General features: G+C 33.8%; 1 protein-coding gene across 3 annotated transcripts in view; it reads left to right on the top strand.

Annotated features, from left to right (window-relative positions):
• Positions 1-25,031, top strand: part of LOC129005064 (protein unc-13 homolog 4B-like) — a 96,393-nt gene that overhangs the window by 4,456 nt on the left and 66,906 nt on the right. The window contains exon 1 of one of the 3 annotated variants that reach the window (XM_054433853.1): positions 18,811-18,859. The exons of the other annotated variants lie outside the window; for them this stretch is intronic. Coding sequence (XP_054289828.1) covers positions 18,825-18,859 — 35 coding nt within the window. The 5' untranslated portion in view covers positions 18,811-18,824. Of the gene's footprint in view, positions 1-18,810; positions 18,860-25,031 lie in introns of those variants that run through there. 3 annotated transcript variants of the gene reach the window in all.

The following is a 25,031-nucleotide window of genomic DNA, read 5'->3' on the forward strand; positions in this document are numbered from 1 at the left end:
TGATTATTCTAATATGGACTGTGGTAATCAAAATTACGTATGTCGCCTACTTTAAGGCATTGAACTTTGGGGGGATTAACTGTTGTGCCGATATCAGCAGCACTGAGCAGCAATTATGACGCAACCTATCGGACGAACCCCAAGGAAATGTTTTACATTTTTAACAATATGCATTCGTAATAATAGATTTTTTTCTTATAAGAAAATGCATCTAGTTAATATTTAGTCCAGTAATTTACTAATTACACTATTATTTATCAACAATTCATATTATATTTGAAGAAAATAGCTGTATAATGTAGATTTTGACAAATATATTTTTGTTATAACTTTTTTATTACTTAAGATACAACTTTGTACCTAATAACCTTTTCTATTGGCCATATTTGTTTGATTAAAACGACGTTTTGACCGATGTCCCATCTCGTACCGTTATCGAGATAAGAGTCGTTTCAATGTATCTGTTGTGTTCCGCTATCTTTGCCCCCCTCCCCCCAAGTTCTCGACCACCTGAAAAGTAGGCGACATATTGTGTATTTTTACCACCACAGTCTGTATTACAACTATCAGCAAAGATATTTGATATTACTTCTTTGCGACACTCACAAATTAATTCTACTTTCGGAAAAAAAAACTACACGAATAGTCCATTTTCACATATTTTATACAATAACTTGTTTATTATTAGAGATATGACCTCGGACTTAATCATTATTTTAGTCCATATTGCTAGGATTACAACGACGTTTTAACCGATGTTCTATCTTTTACCGTTTTTGAAATATCAGCGTTTTAAAGCATAGCGTGCCCCACCATGTTTGCCCCCTCCCCCCACCTTTACGACCACTTTTTAAATAGGTGACATACGTCCATATTACAATATTTAGCAATAACATTGCGTACTACTTTCATGCATGCTCAAACCCCCTCAGCTCCTGGACTAATAGGTCTACAGGAAAGAACAATCTCCGTATTGAAGTGGTTTTCCTAATAATTTGGCAACAAAACATCAATACAATACAATTGACTTGTAAGAAGCAGCCAAATCACCTTTTCATCAGAAAATACACCCACCGCAGCAATCCTGCAGACTAATCGAATTTCCATTTACCTGGCTGGATTTCTACTGAAATGTTCCCTTAAAACTGCCAGATTTATTTTCTGTTGAACCTTGAACCAACATTAATTCTAATGATTACTTAAGTTTGTTGCTACAGGGAAGGTGTGTTTTTATTTTTATTGAAATGTTAATAGCTTAGTAGCCTATAAAATAAACAAAATTTCCAAGTTTGATCAAAATAATATTCATAAACAAGCAAACTACAACAGCTTTTTTATTCTCCATAAGAATAACTTGGGAATTATGAGATTACAATTTTTCGGTTTTACAACTATCCCCTTACAACTATGCCTACAACTGTTAGGCACAAAACAATGTTTCAATGTACACAATTATTTCTTTTCTAAGCTCTACAAATGATTGGAAGATGAATTGTGAAATTTTATGTTTTCTGATTTAAAAATCGAAAACGGTAATTTTCACCTCATAAACCCCAATTAATTACATGTTTGCATGAGTTTACGACTAGCATCACCTAAACGTCACCTATGGTTGCGGAGAAATTGTTAAAATCTTGCGCGAGCGCGGAGACATCCGCTTCGTGTCCTCTGATCGCGGCGGAATCATGAAAGACTCATGTGACCGCGGAGAAATAGTTAATATCTTGCGCGATTGCGGAGATGTCATCTTCGTCTGCTCCAATGACGGTAAAATCATCAACGTCTCATGTGGCCGCGGAGAAATTAACATCTTGCGCGAGTGGAGAGACGTCATCTTCGTCGCCTCCGGTGGTCGCTGTCTCCGATAGCGGCTGAATCATGAACGCGTCATTATGAACTTATTGCCATTATGTACTCTATGGTCGCGAAGGGGTCGTGAATATTCACGGCAAAATATTAAACATCATGCACGATCGTGGATACATCATCTTCGTCTCCTACCATCACGACAGAATCATGAAAGTCTCCCATAGCCTCGGAGACATAGTTAACATCTCGTGCGAGCGTTGAGACCATCTTCGTCTCGTTCGATCATGATGACATCGTGAACATCTTTCGAGTTTTCGGAGACATTATCTTTGACTCCCAAGGTCACAATAAAATCCTGGACATGTTTGCGATCGCGGATGAACAGTGATCTTTACAGTAAAATTTATCAAACAAAATTTGAGGTCCCTCCTAGGCCGAGGCTCCCGGCAACCACCGTGTCCGCCGTTAGGGAAATGCGGCCCTGTAAATACTTTGATACACATCCAAAGTATACTGATGATACAAGATTATTCAATATGAAAAAAACGCGAATCTTTCATTTTTCAGCAAAGGTCACTTACTACATTTGACGCGCTTATTGACAACGTAGATCGAGAATAAACGTGTTGCTATGTACTGTACGCCCAAGTCTAGTTTTCAGTTACTGGATCTTGTATATCAAACATATACTCTAACCATTGACTATTGGGTTTTAATAGTCAAAGCTCTAACGCAAGAAACGCTTCTGAAATGCCCAAATAATATAGTGTCACTACCATTGCACAGAAAAGAGGAAGTTTCATGATTCTTCGTCCAAAACAGGCCAAATATCAGACGATGTTATTTCAACTTATTTATCTCCTATCATTGATAGCCTAAAGGAAGTGAGTTGAGACTCGATAGACAACTCTATGATTAGAGAGATATAATGCTGTTTATAAGTACATTTTTAATACATGGGGATATCCAGGAAGGATTTTAATAGTTGGGTTATTCATCCATCCTCCCCACGACTGAAAAATTGCTAAGGACAATACGCTACGTACATCCAGTAATCCAGTAATCCAGTAAGTCCTAACTGGAATAAATTATGGATTTAGACGGCATCCCTTAACCTTTGAATATGTTGTCCTGTTGAAATTGTATGTATATCTAAAACTTTTTTATTTCCCCTCGGTTATTGTTTATAACCTTCTTATAACCTTGTTACATCAATAATCAAGAAAAGTTTGCACAATACATATTTTTGTCAATTTTTCGACCACGAGGCAACCAGTTTAAATAATTCAGCATACTCCAAGGGCGTTCAAAAGACCAGCTTACGTTGTGTTTTTGTTTTTAATTTGGCGGTACAGGGTAGAGTTTTATGTGAACATAGACGACGTTGTTTTAATTTTTGCGTTGTTTGTTAACTAACGACAGTATTACTGTGGTAAGTTAGGCAAGTGCTGTAGCAACTCCCGTTCTATTTCCGCCTCCTCCACCTTGCACACAGCACACAGTACAGCACGCTCCAGTGGTTCCAAGATAAAGACATCCGTTTCACAATGGTCATGAACCCTGCTAGCGACTAAGTGCAGCAATTATCTAATGAACTGTGTATTTAAATTGAGACTGTCATCATTCTGTCAGCTCCCTTGCTTACTTCTCAGAACACCCGTCGCATGGCACAAGGTAGAACCACTAAATATGTACATAAGATACAACTTGGTTTGCTCGATCCCGTCGCCTTTTTTTTAGTAATTTTGTAACCGTGTCCAGAATTTCCTCAACTTTCTAAGGGAGAAGGGGTGGTCCTAATCAAAACCCACGCCTGACTAAGTTATCCCAATTGTGTAATCCCATCCCAAGTTACAATGTGTTTTTATAGTGTTTTTGCTTTGGTTTTATTGCTATCTCATCCCTTTGGTACAGGAGAACTTCCTTGTTGGAACATGTTTTAATTCTACTCTGCGACAGGGTGGTGCCCAGAAATGAAACACTATTATAACAATCAATTGGGATAACATAGTCAGGTGCAAGTTTTGATTTAAACCTCCTCATTATCCATGAGAAAGCTGAGACAAATTTGAGTAAAAACGTTACAAAACTACTCCAAGAAGAAGCCGGTGGTTTATAGTGAGTCACTTGGTCCTCATTGTTGGTCAAGTAATCAATTGTAAAGCACAGTCTTCCTTGTGCGTAGTGATGGTTCATCTATTGTTCATTTCAAAGGAAGTCCAAGTTTGCAGATAACGGATGACGCGTTGTTACAGAAACAATTAGTGAATTAAATAGAGAAATGTCTCGAGCGAGCGACTCGTGGCGCAGTACAAACACGGTCCACGAGCAACCTAGATTATCTGTTTGGCCAGTGATGTCTGACCGATAACGTCTGCTGGCGAGTGGCGATGGTGGCGATCTGAACACATTACTCACTCACTATACACGCGTGCCTGTAGATGGCGAACGCATGTGGTATCGTGTGTGTCAATATAATTTGTAGAAATAGATAAATTTGAAATAAGTTAATAAAGAATTATCTGAAATCTGTGGAGAATTGGAATTCAAATTGAACAATTTGAATTCAATCACAACCCAAAAATTTCGTTTCAGACTTTTTTCCACTGTTCATTGTTTCATTTTTAGTACTCTGAATATATAAATTACAAATTACTATCATATTATGAGCGAATACCCAGTAGGTCTTTGGTGTTATAAAGAAGAAAAAGTATGACCAGCACATAGAATTCGATAAACAGCACAAAATGTTCCTTATCATGTTGAAACGTAAGGACAAAGAAACCAGCGAATGAACCAATACCATCTAATGCAAAATAATTCATTGTTATTTTAGTAATTGTAGACTTTGGTAACATCCATGAAAAGAAAACTACGTTTAGTGGGTTAAGATTAGTGGGATTTTCTAATTTATATAACCTTTTGGGTGTTATAATTGTCAGAAAGCACCTCATGACGTTTGATACAAAATTATTTCAATTGCGACATTATAGCTGCTGTATTAAATAAAATTGCTACCTAACAATTTAATTTAGGGTGAATTTGCGTTCTACATTCAGCGATGATCTTCCGATACTAATAGGCTACTAATACATAATTCACTAAAATAGTTTTACCGTACTTTGTTACTGTGTGTCTACAGATATTTTTTCCTGCTTGAGTAATTCGTCTCAGTTTTATCAGTTCAGTACACAGTACAGCAGTTGACCGGAGGGGCGGGTCCGACCTTGCGTCCGGCGGCGAGTTTTTAACTGAACAAGGACGTTGGAGAGCTGCAGCTAAATTCCCCAAGCCCAGTGAATCCTTACCTTTAATCTGGCGAACCATCCATGATTTGTGTATTATGTAAAAATTCAAAATTGTCGTCTAAAAGCTGGCACCTAATCTTAAAATTTCCCATTACGTTTTGAAAACTTGATGAATAACTTTGTTTTTGGTATGAAAATGTCTATTGAAGAGAGACAAACTAAATGAAAATAGGACAATTATCTACTGGTCTTTTCCTCTTCGTGTTTACAATATCGTAAATACGCTAAACCCATTTTGTCTATGGCTAAACTAAACTCCCAAATATTAGTTTTGATTACATTTGTTTGAAAATATCAAATATACTCATGATTTATCTGTTGATTTACAAGATGATGTGCCATAAGTATTAGTAGTTTCTTGAATGCCACCAGTGTTGAATATTGCCTTTGACTATTAATACAACTTCTGTATCCAATAGTCAATCAATGCTATTGCTGTACAACGCAGAAATCGTACATTGTAAAGTTTCCCCGGTTATATAACGATGCAAATCCATACTGAGTAACATTGGTGTTTGGTGTCCGAATAACTAACTGCTGTACGGCATTTGGCAATTCCCAAAAATACTTCTAAGGAGAATTTAACTAAACATATTTTAGATACTCAATTCAAACCACCAAAAACAAAGTAAATCAACATATATGACAAATATATAATCATATAGGACAACGTACATGACCTAAAAACTACAGTTTCAATCAAAACGTCGTCTTAACAGAAGCTCGCAAATAAACAGAAGGAACCCTGATCAAATGTCTTGGATCAACAACATGACAAAGTCTCATGAACTTCTCATAGTCGGAGTCAGTATATTGCGCTATTCAGCTGATACCTTATAGCCTATTTGGCCATCAACTATAATAACCTCTTATCAATGCAAGCTGGACCTTTGCCTCCATTTTGTTGCCTAATCTCTTATAGTAGACACTGTTATCGCGCCAAGTCCGTTTAAATCACTTTGACTTTGCACTCCAAGTACAAAGGTTTTCAGTAAAATAAAACTGATGATGTTTTGAAAATATCAATTTAAGTTTTTGACAAAACATGCAAATATTACTTGACTTGTCTAAATCGAGTGCTACGTTGGATCCGTCTTCTCTTTTTTTACAGATTCCAGTTTCAAGGTCAGTGCAAAAGCAAGTTCCAAGTTTTATTACACAGTGAAGATTTAAGTGTTTTAAAATATTTTCTCATCGTGGTGAGAATAGACAAAACATGTACTCGCACTTTCACGTACTGCACAATATTAATTATGTATATTCTACAAAAAAGTTATATTGGGATGCACTGTGTCTACTGTTAATGATTTATTGCATGGTAATTTTAACATTTACCCTGGTGTTCTTTTAATGAGAATGCACAACAGATTTCATTTCACAGTGTCATGTTATCATACTACTGTTCCGTATACCAACACCATGTATATGAGTTTTGCGTGGAGGAGGAAATGCCGAGTAAATAAGTAATGTTCAAACCGGTCAGATTGTGTAATAATTTGAGAGTCAATTTTACAAGGACGACGTCTTCTATGAGAGTCTATATTAGAGGATAAATAGTAGCAGTGTTTCTATGATTTTATAGCTAACGTTATTGACATAGTTTTGTGATCAATTAATATAGTGAATTGGAATTCTTTTCATTTTCCCAAGATAAACCATATATTATTAATTGTAGCTTTATAATTGGAAACGATCTGTGGTGGCAGGCCAGGTACATTTGACGACATTCCTCTGTTGCGGACATAGTTTTAATAATTTACAGTCATATTGTATAACGTATGAAAAGGCAATAGAAGTATAAATGAAATTGAATTATAATTCAACCTATAATGCGAAGAAAAAATGTATTTATTTTGTTTTGATATATTTTTAATAAGGAGCACGTTATAATTTACAGTCATATTGTATAACGTATGAAAAGGCAATAGAAGTATAAATGAAATTAAATTATAATTCAACCTATAATGCGAAGAAAAAATGTATTTATTTTGTTTTGATATATTTTTAATAAGGAGCACGTTAATAGTGCATAATAAAATCCAAGATTTTTTAGCTTAGGCTAGTAATCAAATGAACAAGGTACTAGTAATTGTACTAAAAACCAAGTTTGTGAAAATGTTTGCTGTAAAGTTACATTCCGTTAATTAGCTCCCATATCGATTAGCATATCTTTATCAAGATGGTCTATGAGTGCGATATTTTCAACAATAGCAATACTGTTATCAAATATAATTGACCCATGGAATAGATCGCCATCAGATGAAGCTGCTAATGGTTGTGAAATGTGATTTTAATGCCAACCAACTACGACTAATATAGCCAGCGGTGTTGAAATGAATATTTTAAACGCAGAACAAAACTATCTATGAAGCTATCAAATCGTGCAATCTATTTTATTAAAACAATTTATTGACGCTTGTGGAGAACTTTGATTTTTGACACTGAATATTATTATATTCAGTTTACAACAAGACCCGTAAATCGGTTTCCATTGAATTAAAAAAGCTTTCTCGTCAATGCAACAGGTCTTATATATGAGTAAGCTGATTGTAAATCGCTTAATTGAATTGTAAAATAAATATATAAGTAGGGCCTATATTATTTTTTCAAGTAAACAGGATGAGTGTTTAAATTAGCCTAAACAAGTAACACTGTTTGTTAATCAAGACATATTAATTTTTAATGTGTTCATTTTGTTCAATTTTGAACCTTAGGTGTCACCTAAAGATTCAATAACATTTCCTTAAAACAAAACATCGTACAATTTTGACATTTTGATGTGACATACAAATGACATTTTTTATATTCATATCATAATGGGCATTGATCTAAATAACATGGACAATTTGTATACTAGAGTTCTATTCCGTATTTTAGTGGTCACAACATACAATCGATAAGCCGTTAACACTGCCGTTTCAAAGCGGCTTCACCCAAGATATTCCCTAGAAGGTCATCAGACCCTTTGACCCCTAGTGAGCAGTGACCTTAGTATCAAAGTTGCAGTATCAGTTCATGGTAAAAAGAGTATCTAACTACAGTATCTCTAGGTTTTTTTATTTGTTTTTATTTTGCTCAAAACCTGACATATCTTTAACAGTAATCTATATATCTATAAAAGAAGTATATATGTATGTATATATGTATGCATGTACGCATTTACCCTATGGACTCCGAAACCGCTCTACAGATTGTAATAAAACTTTCAGACAAAAGGGCTCCACCCCAGAGGGTTTAAGGGGTCCAATGTCAAGACTTTTGGAACTACAATGTTTAAGAATAAATATAATTTAAAATGAGATCTTTACTTTCAACAACTGTTTTGTAGGTTTGAATTATCACAACATTCTGTATTAGTCATGATTTGAAATAGTACCACAATGTTTCCACAGAATGCAGCACAGAAAACTATTTTACTTTTGGATGAGTCCAAATATATTAAACAAAAATCGCAGCACTTGTGCACTCAAAAACGTTTAAATTCTCCTGCATTAAATATGTAAACATACTCAGTAAAAACCTTCAATATTTTTATATGCTTTCATATTTTTATTTTTTGTCCTATCCACACAATCTAACATAAATTATTAAGTGAATAAATCGTGTGTGCTATCTCAGGTATTCAAATGCCTCCCAATTTGTTTAACCCACCACATACTGCCATTAAAAGAAGGAACTCCAATAATACTATACGAAACTTAAATCCATCCATCCAAGCTGTGCAACGGAACCGTACTGACGATTAAAATACCCCCACCGCAGCAAACCGACTTAAGAGGCGGCAGGAGTCAACCACCACGCTACTGGCAGGGCCTGCTATTTAACATGGGTGGGACTAATTTACTTTTCACTTAACTGCAATTAAACGATTGCGTATTTGGCATGGATCAAAAAGTAGTATTAAAAAGCATAACTTAACCTACGTGTAGCATGCAAAAACATTAAAAAAAAAATTTTTTTAATTTGTTTTTGTTGAAATAAAAAATATTATTTTCCATAAGGATTTGACAGAACTAGTTCAATGTTACAGTAGGTAAACGTTATCGTAAAATTGTGAAATTTGGCTAACAAGTAACCTTATATATTCAGTCTTAAAACTACTTTTTAGTTTTCTTGAAAAGTGAATTGGTTTCAATGTTTTTCGTTGTTTTAAAATAACTCTACAACTGCAACCCCCTCACGCGCAGTGCGGGGCGGCGTAACAGTTCAGCGTTCTCCACACAGATAGCACTAGCGTCGATGTGAAAGAAAAGGCGCGCAAAATACAAATTTTAGTATAAACCCACACTTAGCAAAGTCTACATCGGAAGATCAACAATTTTGGCAGTGTCAGTATTATTGAGTTGTTTCTATCAAACCGTGATGGGTCATCTGAAGAAGTTCCCGTCGAGGACGAAAAAGCGGAAGCTGCCTTCCTATTTAAAAAAATACTTTGATGATAAGAAGTAAGTATGCATAATATTTAGTCTTGATTTTAGAATAGGCCTGGATACTATATAGGAGACTTATTGTGGTATTAGTACTGTAATTCAAAAAATAATTATGTGCAAATCCATATGTACAAATCCATTTGTACGAATTATTTTTTTATAGATCTATTTAAAAAAAACATTAGTTTTAATGAGTACCTAGGTTTGCTGCTATAAGGAAACGAATAATGTGTATTTTTTAGTAAAATATTAAAAGCTTAGTATAAAATAAATAAATTTGCCAAGTTTGATCAAAATATATCCTTCCAAGTTTGATAAAATATATTCTGCAAAAGGGAGACTACAAGTGTTTTTCTCTTTTATTCTTTTTTTTGTAACATGTTAATAGTTTAGTTAGTGACTAGTATGAAATAAATTATTTTTCCAAATGAGATCAAAATATACCCATAAGCAAGCAAACAACATCAGTTTACTTAATTTCCATAAGAATAACATGGGTATTTTAGATTTACATTTTTTTTCTCTGTAACCATTAGGTGCATAACAACGCTTCAATTTACAAAATAATTTGCTTTTTGAGCTCTACAAAATGGTTTCGAAATAAATTGCAAAATTTTATGTTTTTAGGGTCAAAAATAGGAAAAACCAATTGTTACCCCATAAAACCCCCATGGTCCGATCATGCTTGTTAATATATATTATTCTTGAGTATTTCTTGATAGAGTTATGATAAATGAGACATGAAACATTGCAAATTTTCGTTTAATACAAACGTTTTCAAGCAAAGAGAAATTAATGAAATACTAGGTGAAACCCGTCGAAATCGACGGTTACTTTCAAGGTTTACGCCAATTCATATAACTGCGATAAATTGAGTGAAACTATACATATTTTGTTTACATGCATTGTTAACCAACGTATCTATAAAGGATGATGTGATCTAGTTTAAAAGAAATATGACCTTTCTGTCGTTATTCATTGGGCCATATTTACAGCCAAAATGTTGTGTTATTTTGAATAATATTACCAACCCAGTGGGCCACGGACCATAATATAGGCCACTGCAAATAATTTGTCAAGATAGGTACCATTTTAGGCGAGGTTTCTGTGTTTGGATGTTATTAGACATAGACACAGGGTAAGAGCAAAATAAAATTCTTCTGCAGATGAATTATCTGTTGAAGAAATATAAGCCGAATTATAAATGTCACAATGCGAGTTTGAGCATTTTGTAACGATGGATAAGCTACATAGATTTTTTTTAAAGTTGCTGCTCAGTGCACTTTAAGAATATATTTTTAGAGATAAATTAAATGGTTGTTGTTGCTGAGTAGCGCTAGTAAACTCCCAATAAATGTGTGCTGTTTAAAATACAATTTTAAAATTAACAACTGTTTTATTAAAAGTATTATCCACATGACCAAAATGTAAACAAATCTGTGGAGGCATCTTTAAAGGCTTCTGGGGCAGAGCCCTAAGCGAATTTAATTAGTTTTTCTTTTGATAACTCATCTACAGACCAAGACCTTTCTTTGGACACCTCTACCAAGTTTCTACGCCCAGCCGTTCTCTCAAATTAGTGGAAACAAAGTTTCCAATTAAATATTTATATTCCCCCATGTTAATCTTATGGGAGAAAACCCAACTTTGATGGAAGATCCTGCCCAAACTAACAAAGATATCAAAAAACGAAAAACACTTTGCAAAACTACAGATCAGGGCAATTCTTTTGACACTTTAATCATCAAAATCGGTCCAAAAATGAGGGAGGAGTTCTGTTCACAAAAATCGGCTTAGCGTATTATATATATTATTATATATATATTCCCCCATGTTAATCTTATGGGAGAAAACCCAACTTTGATGGAAGATCCTGCCCAAACTAACAAAGATATCAAAAAACGAAAAACACTTTGCAAAACTACAGATCAGGGCAATTCTTTTGACACTTTAATCATCAAAATCGGTCCAAAAATGAGGGAGGAGTTCTGTTCACAAAAATCGGCTTAGCGTATTATATATATAGAATAGATGTCAAAATGAACAAAACAGATAAATATGAACTGTTTACAAATAGTTGAATTTTGAGAACATGTGATTGAGTACAGATCAAAGAAAATAATAAAATCAGCCTAAAAAAAAATTAAAATTCAGCTGAGTTGAATAACTTTTTTACTATCTTAAATTTAAACCAGAGTGATGTATTATATTGATTTGAACGGGTGGTGTTTTTGGCCTCTAGGGACCTCAAAACGAAAACAAATCGGTCCCGGGTCCAGTTCTTATCATGAGTACTGCGGTAATAGCTTATTCCCTAAATGGGAAATTCGCTAAAAGGGCTTGCTTATTGAGCCATTTTCTATAGAGAAAGTCAAAAGCATAAATAAGATAAGCAAATGGTAAGTAAAGAAAAAAGAGATGGCAAGACTTATAAAATTGATATAACGATGGGTAAAAATCATGAGGTGTATTGATCAATAACATTCACTCATTTTTTTATGTTTCAATCTATAATATTTTTTATAAAAAATTTTATTTATAAACAAGGTTATTTGTTTATATCGATGCTTACTCCGCTCAATTGGCAGAAATGAGTCCGCATACCTAGTAGTATAATAGATAGATACTCATAAGGTTAACATGGGTAACTCCAGAGCCACTGGGGCGGAGCCCGAACGGATTTTTGATATGCGTCTATATGTTAATCGGGAATGTGAGCTATCATCACACCAAATTTCAGCCTAATCCGACCAGTATTTTTCGCCTTTACTTGTCAGAAACATCCATCCATACATCCAAACTTACTCACTTATAATATTAGTAGGATAATATGCTGTAGTAGTTAACGCAACGAACATGTAAGGCTAATTAAGTGAGTTGCGTACACTTACCTACGACCGTTTCAAAAATCAATTTACTACTCATATTATCTTCCATGAGAGGTTATGTTTTCATTTATAACCTCTCATAGCCACTGATGGTAATGCAACGACTTATTGTCCCAACAACTCACTCATTGTTTAAGCAATTAAATTTGTCTTAACAGCTGATAAGTTGACGTTCGAAGTATTACGATTTTACTTCTTTTCTCTTAGCCCTTGAACCTCATTGGTCCGTATGCAATGCAAGTGAATCTTATCAATTCTAATAACTGAACTGGAACGGCTATAGTGTAAAAAACGGTCGTAAGTAAAATAATTCAAATTTCACTATAACTGTGGTCAGCTAGTTTTACATTAATATGTTTCAGTATGGTTTCACAAAGTCTCCTAGTCATTAGCTAATAATTGTGGTCACGGGATATGAACCCCACCCCGTCTCCCGGTCAGCTGATTTGAATACGTTAAAATTCATATCTGCAGGAAGCGTGACTCCTTTCACATTTCAACAACGCAATCCTGTTAAGTTCTATATTTGATTATTAACTAATCAAGGTTACTGTGTCTTTGCTTTTACTGGAATTTATTTGTGTGTGACTTACAAAACGCAAATACGTGTATTTTTTACTAATCGTCAATTTTGGTATCTTTTTAAAATGGAGGGATGAATTCGACAACTTTACATGGCTTATTTCATGTCTTATGGAAGATATATAAGAATAGCCTTATTGTACAATTTTGCTATTTTATGTTATCAAACTTTTCCATTTATTTCTTATCATAGAAATACGACTCACTCCCACGCACGGGTTATCCCATGTGGGATTAATTTAGTTTATTTTTTAGCTATACATCTTAAAAGTGATTTCTATTGTATACAATATTATCTCTGTTCTCCTTACATTCTATAAAATAATAACATAACTCATAGAGTCTAACGATTATGCTTTGTAGATTTGACAGTAATAATATTTTAAATATATTTGACTTTTATAATTTTAATTTTCTAATGTAGAAATTATGTTTCTTTTCTATAAAACAATTTATAATCAATCTATTCCTTACAACAATATTTGCATTTGGGGGCAATAGAACTATTATCAGATATAGTACCTCAATCGGGTATTTATTCTGGTATTGCATTGAATGTTTCAAGTCCCGGATTTCCTAATAAGTTATGTATTATGTTTTCATCTTGCAATACGCACATTAGTCTATGGTAGGACGTATCATAAAACTATTGGTTATTTCATAATAATTCTTATGTATTGATGTTGTGAACACGTTAGACATAGGAAGACCAGGCATATACAATGATTATTAAATGCCAGTTGAGTGCCGCCGTGCCGCGCCGCGCCGAATGTATGTAGGCAACCTCTCAGCGTACAACTCACGATGCTGCATGGCTGACATAGAAGGGACTTAAACTTCTTTTAATGTTACATTTAAATGCTTGTTACAAGAAGTAATACATTGCCTTAATAATATAAAAACACCACCGCCACGGCAAACCTGCAGACTAAGCACATTTGTCTTATTACATTTTCACTAAATATCTCCTTAAAAATATCAGATTTATTACCTACTAGCTGTACCCGCGGGCTTCGCCCCGTTTAACTTAATAAGCATTCGCATGGCTCATTCACGTCCTGGTTGAAGTTCGTTCGCTACGCTCACTCACCTTTTGGTTTCAAATTAGCTGTTGTCATAAATTAAAAAAAAAATAATAATAGTGCTGCACCCTGTTGGTAATCCTTGTAACTTTTATGCTATTGAACATCATAGAACAGAACCAACTTGTTTAATTGAAACAGCTGTTAAGATTCATTAATTCCTTTTAAATATGAAAAATCATAAGATTAACATGGGGAACTACAGAGCCACTGGGGCGGAGCCCGAAAGGGTTTTTGAGATAAGAATATGCTTTAATGTTAATCGGGAATGTGAGCTATCATCATGCCAAATTTCAGCCCAATCCGTCCAGTAGTTTATGCGTGATTGAGCAACACACACACATACACACAAACATACACACAAACTCACAAACTTTCAGATTTATAATATTAGTAAGATTTAAAAATCATTAGTTAGTACCTTCATAGTTTTAATGCTACAGGGAAGGCAGTTGTAGAGTATTTTTAGTGGCTTCTAGAAACATCAAAACGAACAAGCAAATCGGTCCCGGGTCCAGGTCTGACCATGAGACCTGCGATAATAGCTTCCCTATATGGAAAATTAGCAAAACCCCAATAATTTCTCCGATAAAAACAGTAGAACTTTTATATTATTAACGTAATACAGTCTAACTTGTGATCGTCGTTTAAGGTGTTTTGCCAAATCTATACTATTATATAAAAATCTAATGGTGTCTGCCTGTATGTATGTTACTAATAGGTGTAAGTAAGGGAGATGAAGGTAAATCGTATGTGAAAGTTTTACTCGAAGATTTGGTCAGTTTTTCTCATATCAGCCTACACAAGATTTAAAATTAATCAAAACCAAAATGGTTGTATCCACTACTTACTAGATTTAAAAGTCATAACTTAAACGTTTCTATTAAGGCCATAAAAGTTGAGTTTTGTTTCTAAAAGCGTTGGCTGATGTGTAGGCTAACTATTATATGCAACAGATGTAAAGATTTAAATGTTTCTATTTTGTGTCCTCTTCCCGTTGCAAAGCACGGGTACTACAGTTAGTACAAAATCTAGGCATATGGGGCATCAAAATAAAGCTGAGTGTGAATAAACCCCACAGGCAAATTTCCATCTAACTTGCTTCGTATTTTTAAATGATTTAATTAATTACATGAAACATCTGGTGTAATTGATATTTGAGGAGGTAGCTGCAATAAGGGCCTATGGATCCATAGGCCCTTTTTGCGGAGAACGTTTCTTTCAATTCTACACATGTTTGTTGGTATACATGCAAAGTTTCATATTTGAATCTGAAGTATTTTTTTTTGTACAGCTGTTATAAGAAAGTTGTGTATAGGCCCTTCTTGCATAGATCGAGGTTAATGACACTGAATGGTATGTATAGGGTGTCCCACGAAGGGGTTTAAACGTTTGATTTTATATTACGCGCCCATTCATGCACCGAACTTTATGAAACTTTACACAGTTTTCAAGGTAGGTTTTAAAAATATTCTGGAAAAATTTCAACTCCCTAACCTTAGTAGAAACAAAATGGCGGCATATTGAAAAAGTTACTTTAAAACATTAAAAAAGGTATTTTTGGTTTTATAAAATTTTTTTAATGTTACTTTCCAGGGCAATATGACTTTAAAACAAGAAAAAATTAGAACATAGCCAAATGGAAAACTAAAAATTAATCAAATAACTAATAAATAATAATAATAAATAAATAATAAATCATGAAAGTAGTTTTATAGAAAGCACATTGGTAAATTTGACAATAAGCCGCCATTTAGTTTCTACTAAGGTTAGGGAGTTGAAATTTTTCCAGAATATTTTTAGAACCTACTTTGTAAACTGTGTAAAGTTTAAAAAGGTTCGGTGCATGAATGGGCACGTAATACAAAATCAAACGTTTAAACCCCTTCGTGGGACACCCGGTATGTTATGAATGTTATTATGTTTGTTTTGTTCAGTTTTGGAGTGTGTTAGTGACCAAACAATAGGAATATTCAGTTTATTTTATTCTTTAACATCATGCTAACTACTAAATCTACTATTTTGGACACTTTTAAGAAGAAGGGTGCTAAGAAGAAAAGTGAAAATAAGGAAGAATGGGCTCGAAATACTAGAAAACGTCAGAGGTTATTAAATTAAATTAAATTGTAGAGACATTGAAAGATAAAAGTATTAGATATCCAACTAGCCTATGACTCACTTTTTTTATTGTAAAATAAAAGTGTTACATTTTCAACTATGACTCATATTTTACTGTGCAGCCTACCTTTTTTTCTCTTACTGTTACACTATGATTTTATTATTTTTAATTACTGAGCCGGTAAGATGTCATTTAAAATTTAAATTTTTCTTATCAAACTGTTAGAAATTGCCTAAGAAAACACATATTTTATGCTTTAACAGATCATATAAATATTGGTCTATGCAAAAAGGGCATGAAAAAACTTCATCTATGCAAAAAGGGCCCATGCACTATTTCACATAAACAAAAAATACTTAATAGCCTGATATTGTTATTAAAAAACCATGGTAACAAAATTTGCTTCAGGTTCTAAAGAATATGGAGAAGTATTCCAAGTTAGATTCTTAGTAAATGCAATATTTATGCAAGAATGACATTTTTTCGAACTCGTTTTTCTCAAATCAATGTTCTGGCATAAAGGCCCTTTTTGCAGCTACCGCCTCATTTTTGAGTCTTTTATTGTGTTTTATTTACGTGTGTTATTTAGTAAAAGGAGTTTGTTTGAATAAGATGAGAGGTGGAAGTTCTGAAAAATATTGCTTAAAGTGTTTTTTGTAATTTAACTTATATAGTAAGCTACAGGTAAAGAGGCTTGACTAATATTGAAGAATCAAGGTACAGCTTGCTTGTAAGACCTAGACCCGGGAACGAGAGGTCTCCAGAGGCCAAAAACACCCTCCGTTTAAATTCACATGAACATATATAGATGGGAAGTGTACATAGGAATCCGAGTCAACGGTAATGTGTTCCGTTTATAAGAGCCATACATAATCATAGAGAACTATCTGTTAGGCCTAACATTTGTAGTTTCCAGCTACCACCATGATGAATTTTGGGGTTGGATTATAAGCAACTGCATTTTTTTGCCAATTTCCTCATGGGGAATAAGCTATTCCGTAGGTCCGGTACGACCTAGACCCAGGACCAATTTACTTTTTTCGGTTTTATTTATTTATATGCCTGATAGAAAAAATAAATTTTAAAAAATCTCGAGCAAGGATCATCCGATTTTTATGAAATTTGGGACAATGTGTAAACCTAAGTTTATTCTAACGAGTTTGCGAACCAGCGTGATCGGACTATAGGAATGGGGGTGTATGGGGGGATTTATGGGGGGTTATTTATGGGGTAAAACTCAGTTAAGCTCCATTCATACTTCGCTTAAAATACCTACTTTTTATGGTCGCCATTTTATTGAAAAGTATAAAGTATAAAGTAAGCCTATTCCCATTTTGACCCTAAAACATAACATTTCGCAACTTCTTTCATAACTATTTTGTAGAGCTTAGTAAGGAAGTAATTTAGTATATTGAAGCGTTGTTGTATGCCTAAAGGTTATAGAGTATATTTAAGAAGTGTTCATTAAAAACTCCCATGTTTTTCATTATGGAGAATGCATCAACCGTTCTAATAGGCTTGTTTATGGTTTTTCATCAATTTTGGCAATTTTGTTTATTTCATACTAAGCTTTCAACTTAAAAAAAACACACAGCCCCTGATTATCTTCCCTGTAGCAGCAAACATATGTACAGTACTAATTAAAATTAATGTTTTTTAATAGAAAATTAATCCGAAAACTTATTAAGGGACCATTTTTTTATTAATAGAAATTTGCTTAGTATGCGGTAAGTGTGCTGCGGCGGGGGTATTTTCTTCTTTGATCTACGTTACGGAGATGAGGAACATTGTCACTTATCTTTTCGTTCAGTAGTAGTTTTAAAAATTAGTATCGTGAGGCTTGACTTGCATCTAACATCATCTGACTTTTAAGGAAGTTCCAGTTTCAACCTTCATCTTTAAGCACACGTAAGAAATCACAGCAATTGAAAAAAAAAATGGTCAGGAGGAAGGTTTTAGTAACCAGAAATGATAATCCCGTCAGCCAATTGGTTTCTTTATAAAACTATTAAAATCTATAAAAACTTCCAAGTTTCGGGGACGATTATGCCAAAATGCACAGTTTCATGGGTGTCGAGCACCAGCAGAAAATATTAACTGATGAATAATATTTCAGATGCAGCGTTTATTTTTATTCCCCTGTTATGTGCTTTTCTAAATTTCACTTTTGTTTTCTTTTTGTGAGCAAAATATATTCTTTAATTCCTACATATTGCACGTTTATAACTTTGTTGAAGCACCCTGCTATATTTAGTTCTCTAAGTTCATGAGATTGAGATATGACAATCTATGAGTCAGGGTATTCTTCTCCTTGTGGTACCTACCTGGTTGGTACTACATCTTCAGTGGACAATTTTCTGACTATCAAAATAATATTTTAACCCTTTTCTGTTAGGTGTCATTCACACACAATATCAAGGTCGCGGCCGCCGGTAACTTTTTTCGTAACGTTACGGTTCGTCGGCGTCACTATTGCGCTGCCAAGCACCAACGTCAACCTATACCGCAGCAACCAAAGCCAAGGCCATTTCCCGGAACACAACTGGACTTCATGGTTAAAAAACAAAGGCTTCAGCCAGTCCGCGGCGGCCCGCGCAACCGCCAACATGCGATTTTTCACGAGAGTTTTCATCAACAGAAAGTAGGTTTACTGATTTAAATTACTGTTTGAGCATGAATATATTTTTAAAAAATTGGCTCTTTTTTAAATTATCGTAATAAAAGAATTATTTCTGCATGAATACATATCAAGGAAATGGGTTTGATAAAATGACATGCCTTGATTCATCCATATCATTGTTTCGATAAATATAAAAAAAGTTTTAGTTTGGCATGAATGGTATTCTGTTCATAATATTATTTGTCTATTGAAAAACTCAATTTGTGTACAGTAATTAAGTTTATCAGAAACCTTTAGTTATATTATTTCCCTTCGTTGTTCTAAACATGTGGTTTGTTTTAACGCAATATTTTGCAATTGTACAAAAATCTAAAAATACAATATTTTTTTCTAACGATTATTTAAAGTATTTGCTTATACTTTTACTAAAAATACCTAATTGAAAGATGTACTTATACACATTTGTCTTGCTATTTAATGTGAACTAGTTAAAACATCTAAACATCAATAACTGTCATAGATTTTATTTGTAATTACTAATTGGTAAAATCATTTCTTGTCGTCTCTTATTTTCGCAATATGACAGTCAACTCAATGATAAGCCTCAATTACTTAAACAAATGTATACTAAACCAAAATTTCCCCATAAAACAAACCATTTGTTATGTAACGGGTTAATATTAATTATTAATCTAAAAATCTTGCAAGGCCATTCATTACTTTTTGTTATTTAAATATTTTCCACAAGACTTTATAGTTGTAATACACAAAAGTATAACTCTGCATTACAAATTAGACTAATATCATTTTTTACAAACCAACTGTTTCTGAGCCTTAGTAATATGGTCATTGGACATTATGATTTAATACAAATATAAACCTTTTACATTTCCTAAAGTCAAAGGGTCAAAATATGATCAACATGACAAGAGCAGGAGTGGTTAGGGTGTGGTGCTTTCAATCTTAATGGAAGTAAAATCATTATCCTCAGATTACCTGACACCGATAAATATTACAAGATACAGCACTCTGATTATGATTTAGAGAGTTTAAAACATTTTTATAAAATGCAATTACGGGTTCTCGCGCATACGTGCAAAGGAGATATGTCTAAATACTCTATTGACTAAAGCTCTATTCACTTCATACAGAGTTGAAGGTGAGCCAAGAAAAAAAGAAGTAAAGGGGTCTTAAGATAATCAAACTCACCTGTTAACATTGACTCCTAGAAAAATAAAACGAATAATAGCCACAAATAAGCATTCCACTATTGCTGTCTCCTTTCCGACGAGAATTTTGTCATTAAACTTCTATGAATACACTACTACTACAAATGTAAATCTGGAAAAATTATCAAAATTGTCGTGTCTTAAACTTGTTTAGCGTATTAGGCCTACTACGGTTAATTAGTTTAAATTGTACAGGGGTTATTATTGCACTATTTTAGTTTCATTAAGCAACAATTTAAAAATTTCATTACCTACAAAATCTCATAATATACGGTTAGCTCTTAAAATGATGTTGAGTTGAGAAATAAATATTTATACATTACTATAGCTTACTGCAGAAGGTCTACTTAAAATAAAACGAACTGTTGACATTATACTTTACTTGATCATAATTATTTTACGGTGAATCGCCTGTATGTGAATGCGTTGTAATTTTACTAGGAACACTTGTATTTCCGTCTGAGGTCAAATTAACCTGTCGTCAGTTTTGCATTAAAATATAACACAGCTGAATGAGCTGCTTATAGAGTGTGCTAATGTTAAAACTAAATTTACAAAATTGCATCTTTGTACAATACTAAGAGTAGTTTTGATACTTTGACAAATGATATGGCATAAAAGGTGCAATAGTTAATAACGAGTTTTTATTTCGCTTTGGCACTGTTAAACGTATAGTTAAAAAACATTAATTGACAGCAGCAAACTCTGATGGTGGTTCGATTCAACTACATTCATATTTATACCAAACAAAACTATCTCAAACCATTGACTTTGGGATAAGTTAAACATTGGAATGAAAGTTTATTTAGATCCATATTCCAAGAGAACACCTAGTACATGTCGATGAACAATTCAAACAACCCATGACAAGACATTTAGTTTGCGCATTTCCGCAGCATTCCAGCAACCGGTGGTGGATCGCGTGCGTACTAAACCAGGAAAGTCCAGACCCAGACCTATAATTACTGGCTGAGGAATGATTCCTTGGAGCCTAGACGTTCTAACTCGTAAAACTATTAAAAAACTACAAAGAAAATTTCTTATCCCACAGTGCATTATATATTTAAATTACAATCACTTTGAAATCCGAACAAATATTTTGAGATGATAAATAACTCTTCAGCGGCTGTTTGAAATCAAGGCAATAACCAGGAGCACGCGTTTACACGATCGTATTCAGGGCCGACGTCAATCGGGCCCGATTTAGTTGTTGATATGACTACCGACGGTAGATACCGTATTTGTAAACAATTGACACAGGTACCGGATAAATTTGTCAATTAATTTTTAAACCACCTTAAAACCTTGTAGTTAGTTTTGTTGTTCGAGTTTTGTCATTTTTTTATGTGGTGTCTAACAAAATGTATATTTACCAGCTCTTCAGTTGGCGATCGGTTGTGTTGGGCTGTTGATATAGCTAAGCTGGTCAATGGTAAATGGAAATGGAAAAATTGTTTGCAGAGAGAATAAAACAGCATAATTTTGTCATGGGTAGGGGCATTAGGGTATAGTGCTAAATATACTATAGCGAAATTGTATTTTATCGAACGCGTTTCGTGTTTGGTATATCCATCAAAAGTATTGGCACAACGTGACATTAACCGTTTAATAAGTCAATGTTCATGTGAAAGCAGGGTTTCCCAGAATAACAAGACGGTGCATGGGGCATGGAGTGCTGGAAATAGACCTGTCTTTCTGACAGTCTGTGGTGACACTTCACACTACAAACACTATCACTTACTGTAGGCTACTCTATCACTCTCTACACAGTACACATACGTTACCATGGCACCTACCCTGCAGAAGCTTCGGTAAGTAACTGTCATTTGTATGAAATCCAAACTCCTAAATACTTACTTCGTAAACATACTTTTGTGTTAGTTACTTTATTTAAAAAATACATTATTTATTCACAGGAAAACAAAAACATGACGTTTGTAAATGTATAAATTTCGTCCAATCCAATATATATATATATATTTATACCGGTATATGTTTTGAATTGCTAGTCAAGCAAGTTTTTGAACAGTCAAGCAAGTTTTTGAACAGTCAAGCAAGTTTTTGAACAGTCAAGCTCCTCAGTACGTTCTTTGTTAGTTGGTATAGGCATTTTCCTAAGTCTCTTGAACTCAAAAGTCACTAAATAAGTTTTTAAAATATTTTTAACAGAACCTATCAAGAATTTCGTCAAGGTAGTTCAGCAGTGTGTTGTTACGTTTGAACCTAGTAGCCTATTGTTCTATTCCTTAAAATTAAAATGTTTGTTCTTAACGTACACGTAAAGCCATAGCCTTAGATTAGATCTTACTTGGTCATCCAGGACTATAAGTGGGGTTTCATGACTTTTTAACAAACATTTCTTTTGTTTTTATTCCGTGTAAATTAGTATCAGTATAAAAAATTTACCTATTTCTGCAGATTCGTCGTTATTTGTTGTTTGCTTGCAAAGATAAACAAAATGGTCCTTCGGATTTCTATGTGGCGTGTTTGGTTTAATAGCTGAAAATAAAATATGTAAACAGACAAAACAATCAAACTAATTGTAAATAATACACCATAGATTAAACATACTTACTACCTTAACTAATAGATTTCTCATCCTCATGGATCAGCTGAAGACAATTTTATTCTTAGTTTTCGTTCGGTGCACTGTAGAGGTCGTGTTATGATTACAATTTGTTTCTTGTTATTTCAGTCATTTAAAATATCATTTAACCAAATACCCCCACCACAGCAAACCTGCTGAATTTCGTGAATTTCCATTTGCCTAATTAAATTTTTACTAAAATATTTCCTTAAAAAAGTTGTATTTATTCCTTATTTAAATAACATTAGTTTATCGAGTACTTTAGGTTTGCTGCTACGGGGAAAATAATACACTCAGCGTTTTTATAGTTAAATGTTAATAGTATAGTATAAAATAAATAAAAAAAAATTTAATCAAAGAATGTTCATAAAAAGGTAAACTAGAACAGTATGACCATGACTTAGCTAATGCAATATGTATTGTCAATTTTAGCTCAATAAAATGATTTGATTTAATTTGATTTGTATACTTTTTCTCCACAAGAATAACATCGGAATTTAAAATTTACAGTTTTTTGGAATTTTCTCCTTGATCATTAAGCGCATGAAAACGCTTCAATATACTAAATTATTTGTTTTAAGCTCTAAAAAAGTAGTTTAGAAAAAAATAGAAATTTAATGTTTTTAGAATAAAAAATTGGAAAACCATTTTTACTCCATAAAACCCCCTATAAACCCAGTCCGATCATACTTGTTTGCGAATTCGTTCGGATAAATGTAGCTTTACACGTTTATATCAAATTTGATTTAAATCGGATAATTTGTGCTCGAGTTATCGTGCTAACTCATATAACATATATAAATAAATATATAGCCTATCTATCTATCTATATATTATATTCTATTATAAAGAAGATGTGGTGTATGTCTGTCTGTCTGTCTATCTGTGTGTGATTGTATGAGATAAATTCAAAAACTACTGAACCGACTGGGTTCAAATTGGGAAAAAATAAAGCTACAGCTCCGAGGATACGTATAGAACTATTCCCGCTTCGATATTGACCTAGGACTCTGCCCCGCGGGCTTTCAAAGTTCTGAGGTGAGAGTTTTAAAAGTAAATATTGATTGGTTGGTCTCCATGGTAACAAAGAACAAACCCACAAAGTTTAATGTAAACAAGCAGAACTGCCAAATCAATTTTAATTTCACAATTCCACACAGCTGGTTCGAACATATTAATACTACACGAATATTAAAACAGAAAAGGTATCTGGGGCATAAATAAAGGGACATAAATAACAAATAATGATGTCACTCGCCCGAATGTAACATAATTTAAATGGATCTGTCAAACCATATGTTAATGTCATTTCATTAGTATAGCATTCTTTCAGTCCATGTTGGAAGGAAAATAGTCTACTTTGTTTGTTTAGGTTCATGATGTATACTGAGTCTGTTCTATTTGTGATTTTTTTTATTTTTATTTGTTTACTTTACAATCTGTTCTAAGAAAATTATGAACAAAATATTAAATACTAGCTGGCCCGACAGACGTAGTCCTGTCCTATTGTGGTTTTATGTCACATGCTCGTACATTTTCGTTGAGCTCGTTCGCATGGCTTAATCACGTCCTGGTTGAAGTTCGTTCGCTACGCTCACTCACCTTTAGGTTGGAGCTCGTTCGCTGCGCTCACTTGCCTACAGGTTAGCTCGTTCGCTACGCTCACTCACCTTTTGGTTGCAAAAATAGCTGTTCTCATAAATTAAAAAAAATATAGTGCTGCACCCTGTTGATGAACCTATTAACTTTTTAATGCTATTGAACATCACAGAATCACATAGTTTAGTTGAACCAGCTGTTAAGATTCTTTAATTCCAGATTCTATGGGATTCACATACAAAACTGTAGGCTAATATAGTTTATACAGATTTTGTGTATTTTCTGTAGAGACGATTTTTATTTCATAACTAGCTGACCCGACAGACGTCGTCCTGTCCTGGGTTTATGTCAAATGCTCGTTCATTTTCAAGATGAGCTCGTTCGCATGGCTCAATCACGTCCTGGTTGAAGTTCGTTCGCTATGCTCACTCACCTTTTGGTTGAAAATTAGCTGTTGTCATCATAAATAAAAAAAAAATAATAGTGCTGCACCCTGTTGGTAAACCTATTAACTTTTTAATGCTATTGAACATCACAGAATCAAATTGATTAATTGAACCAGCTGTTAAGATTCTTTAATTCCATTTATGAGTACTCACAAGGTTAACATGGGAAACTCCACTGGGGCGGAGCCCTTTTGACGGATCTGCACCAAACTTCACACAAACCATCCTTGAATAATGCTTAATAATGCCTGAAAGTTTCATTACAATCTGTCGAGCGGTTTTGGAGTCCATAAAGGACAAACATACAAATATCCAAATATACAAACATACAT

The sequence above is a fragment of the Macrosteles quadrilineatus genome, unplaced genomic scaffold (genome assembly GCF_028750875.1).
Source record: "Macrosteles quadrilineatus isolate MER2022 unplaced genomic scaffold, UCM_ALF_1.0 Scaffold_15__1_contigs__length_3749704, whole genome shotgun sequence".
Taxonomy (NCBI): domain Eukaryota; kingdom Metazoa; phylum Arthropoda; class Insecta; order Hemiptera; family Cicadellidae; genus Macrosteles; species Macrosteles quadrilineatus.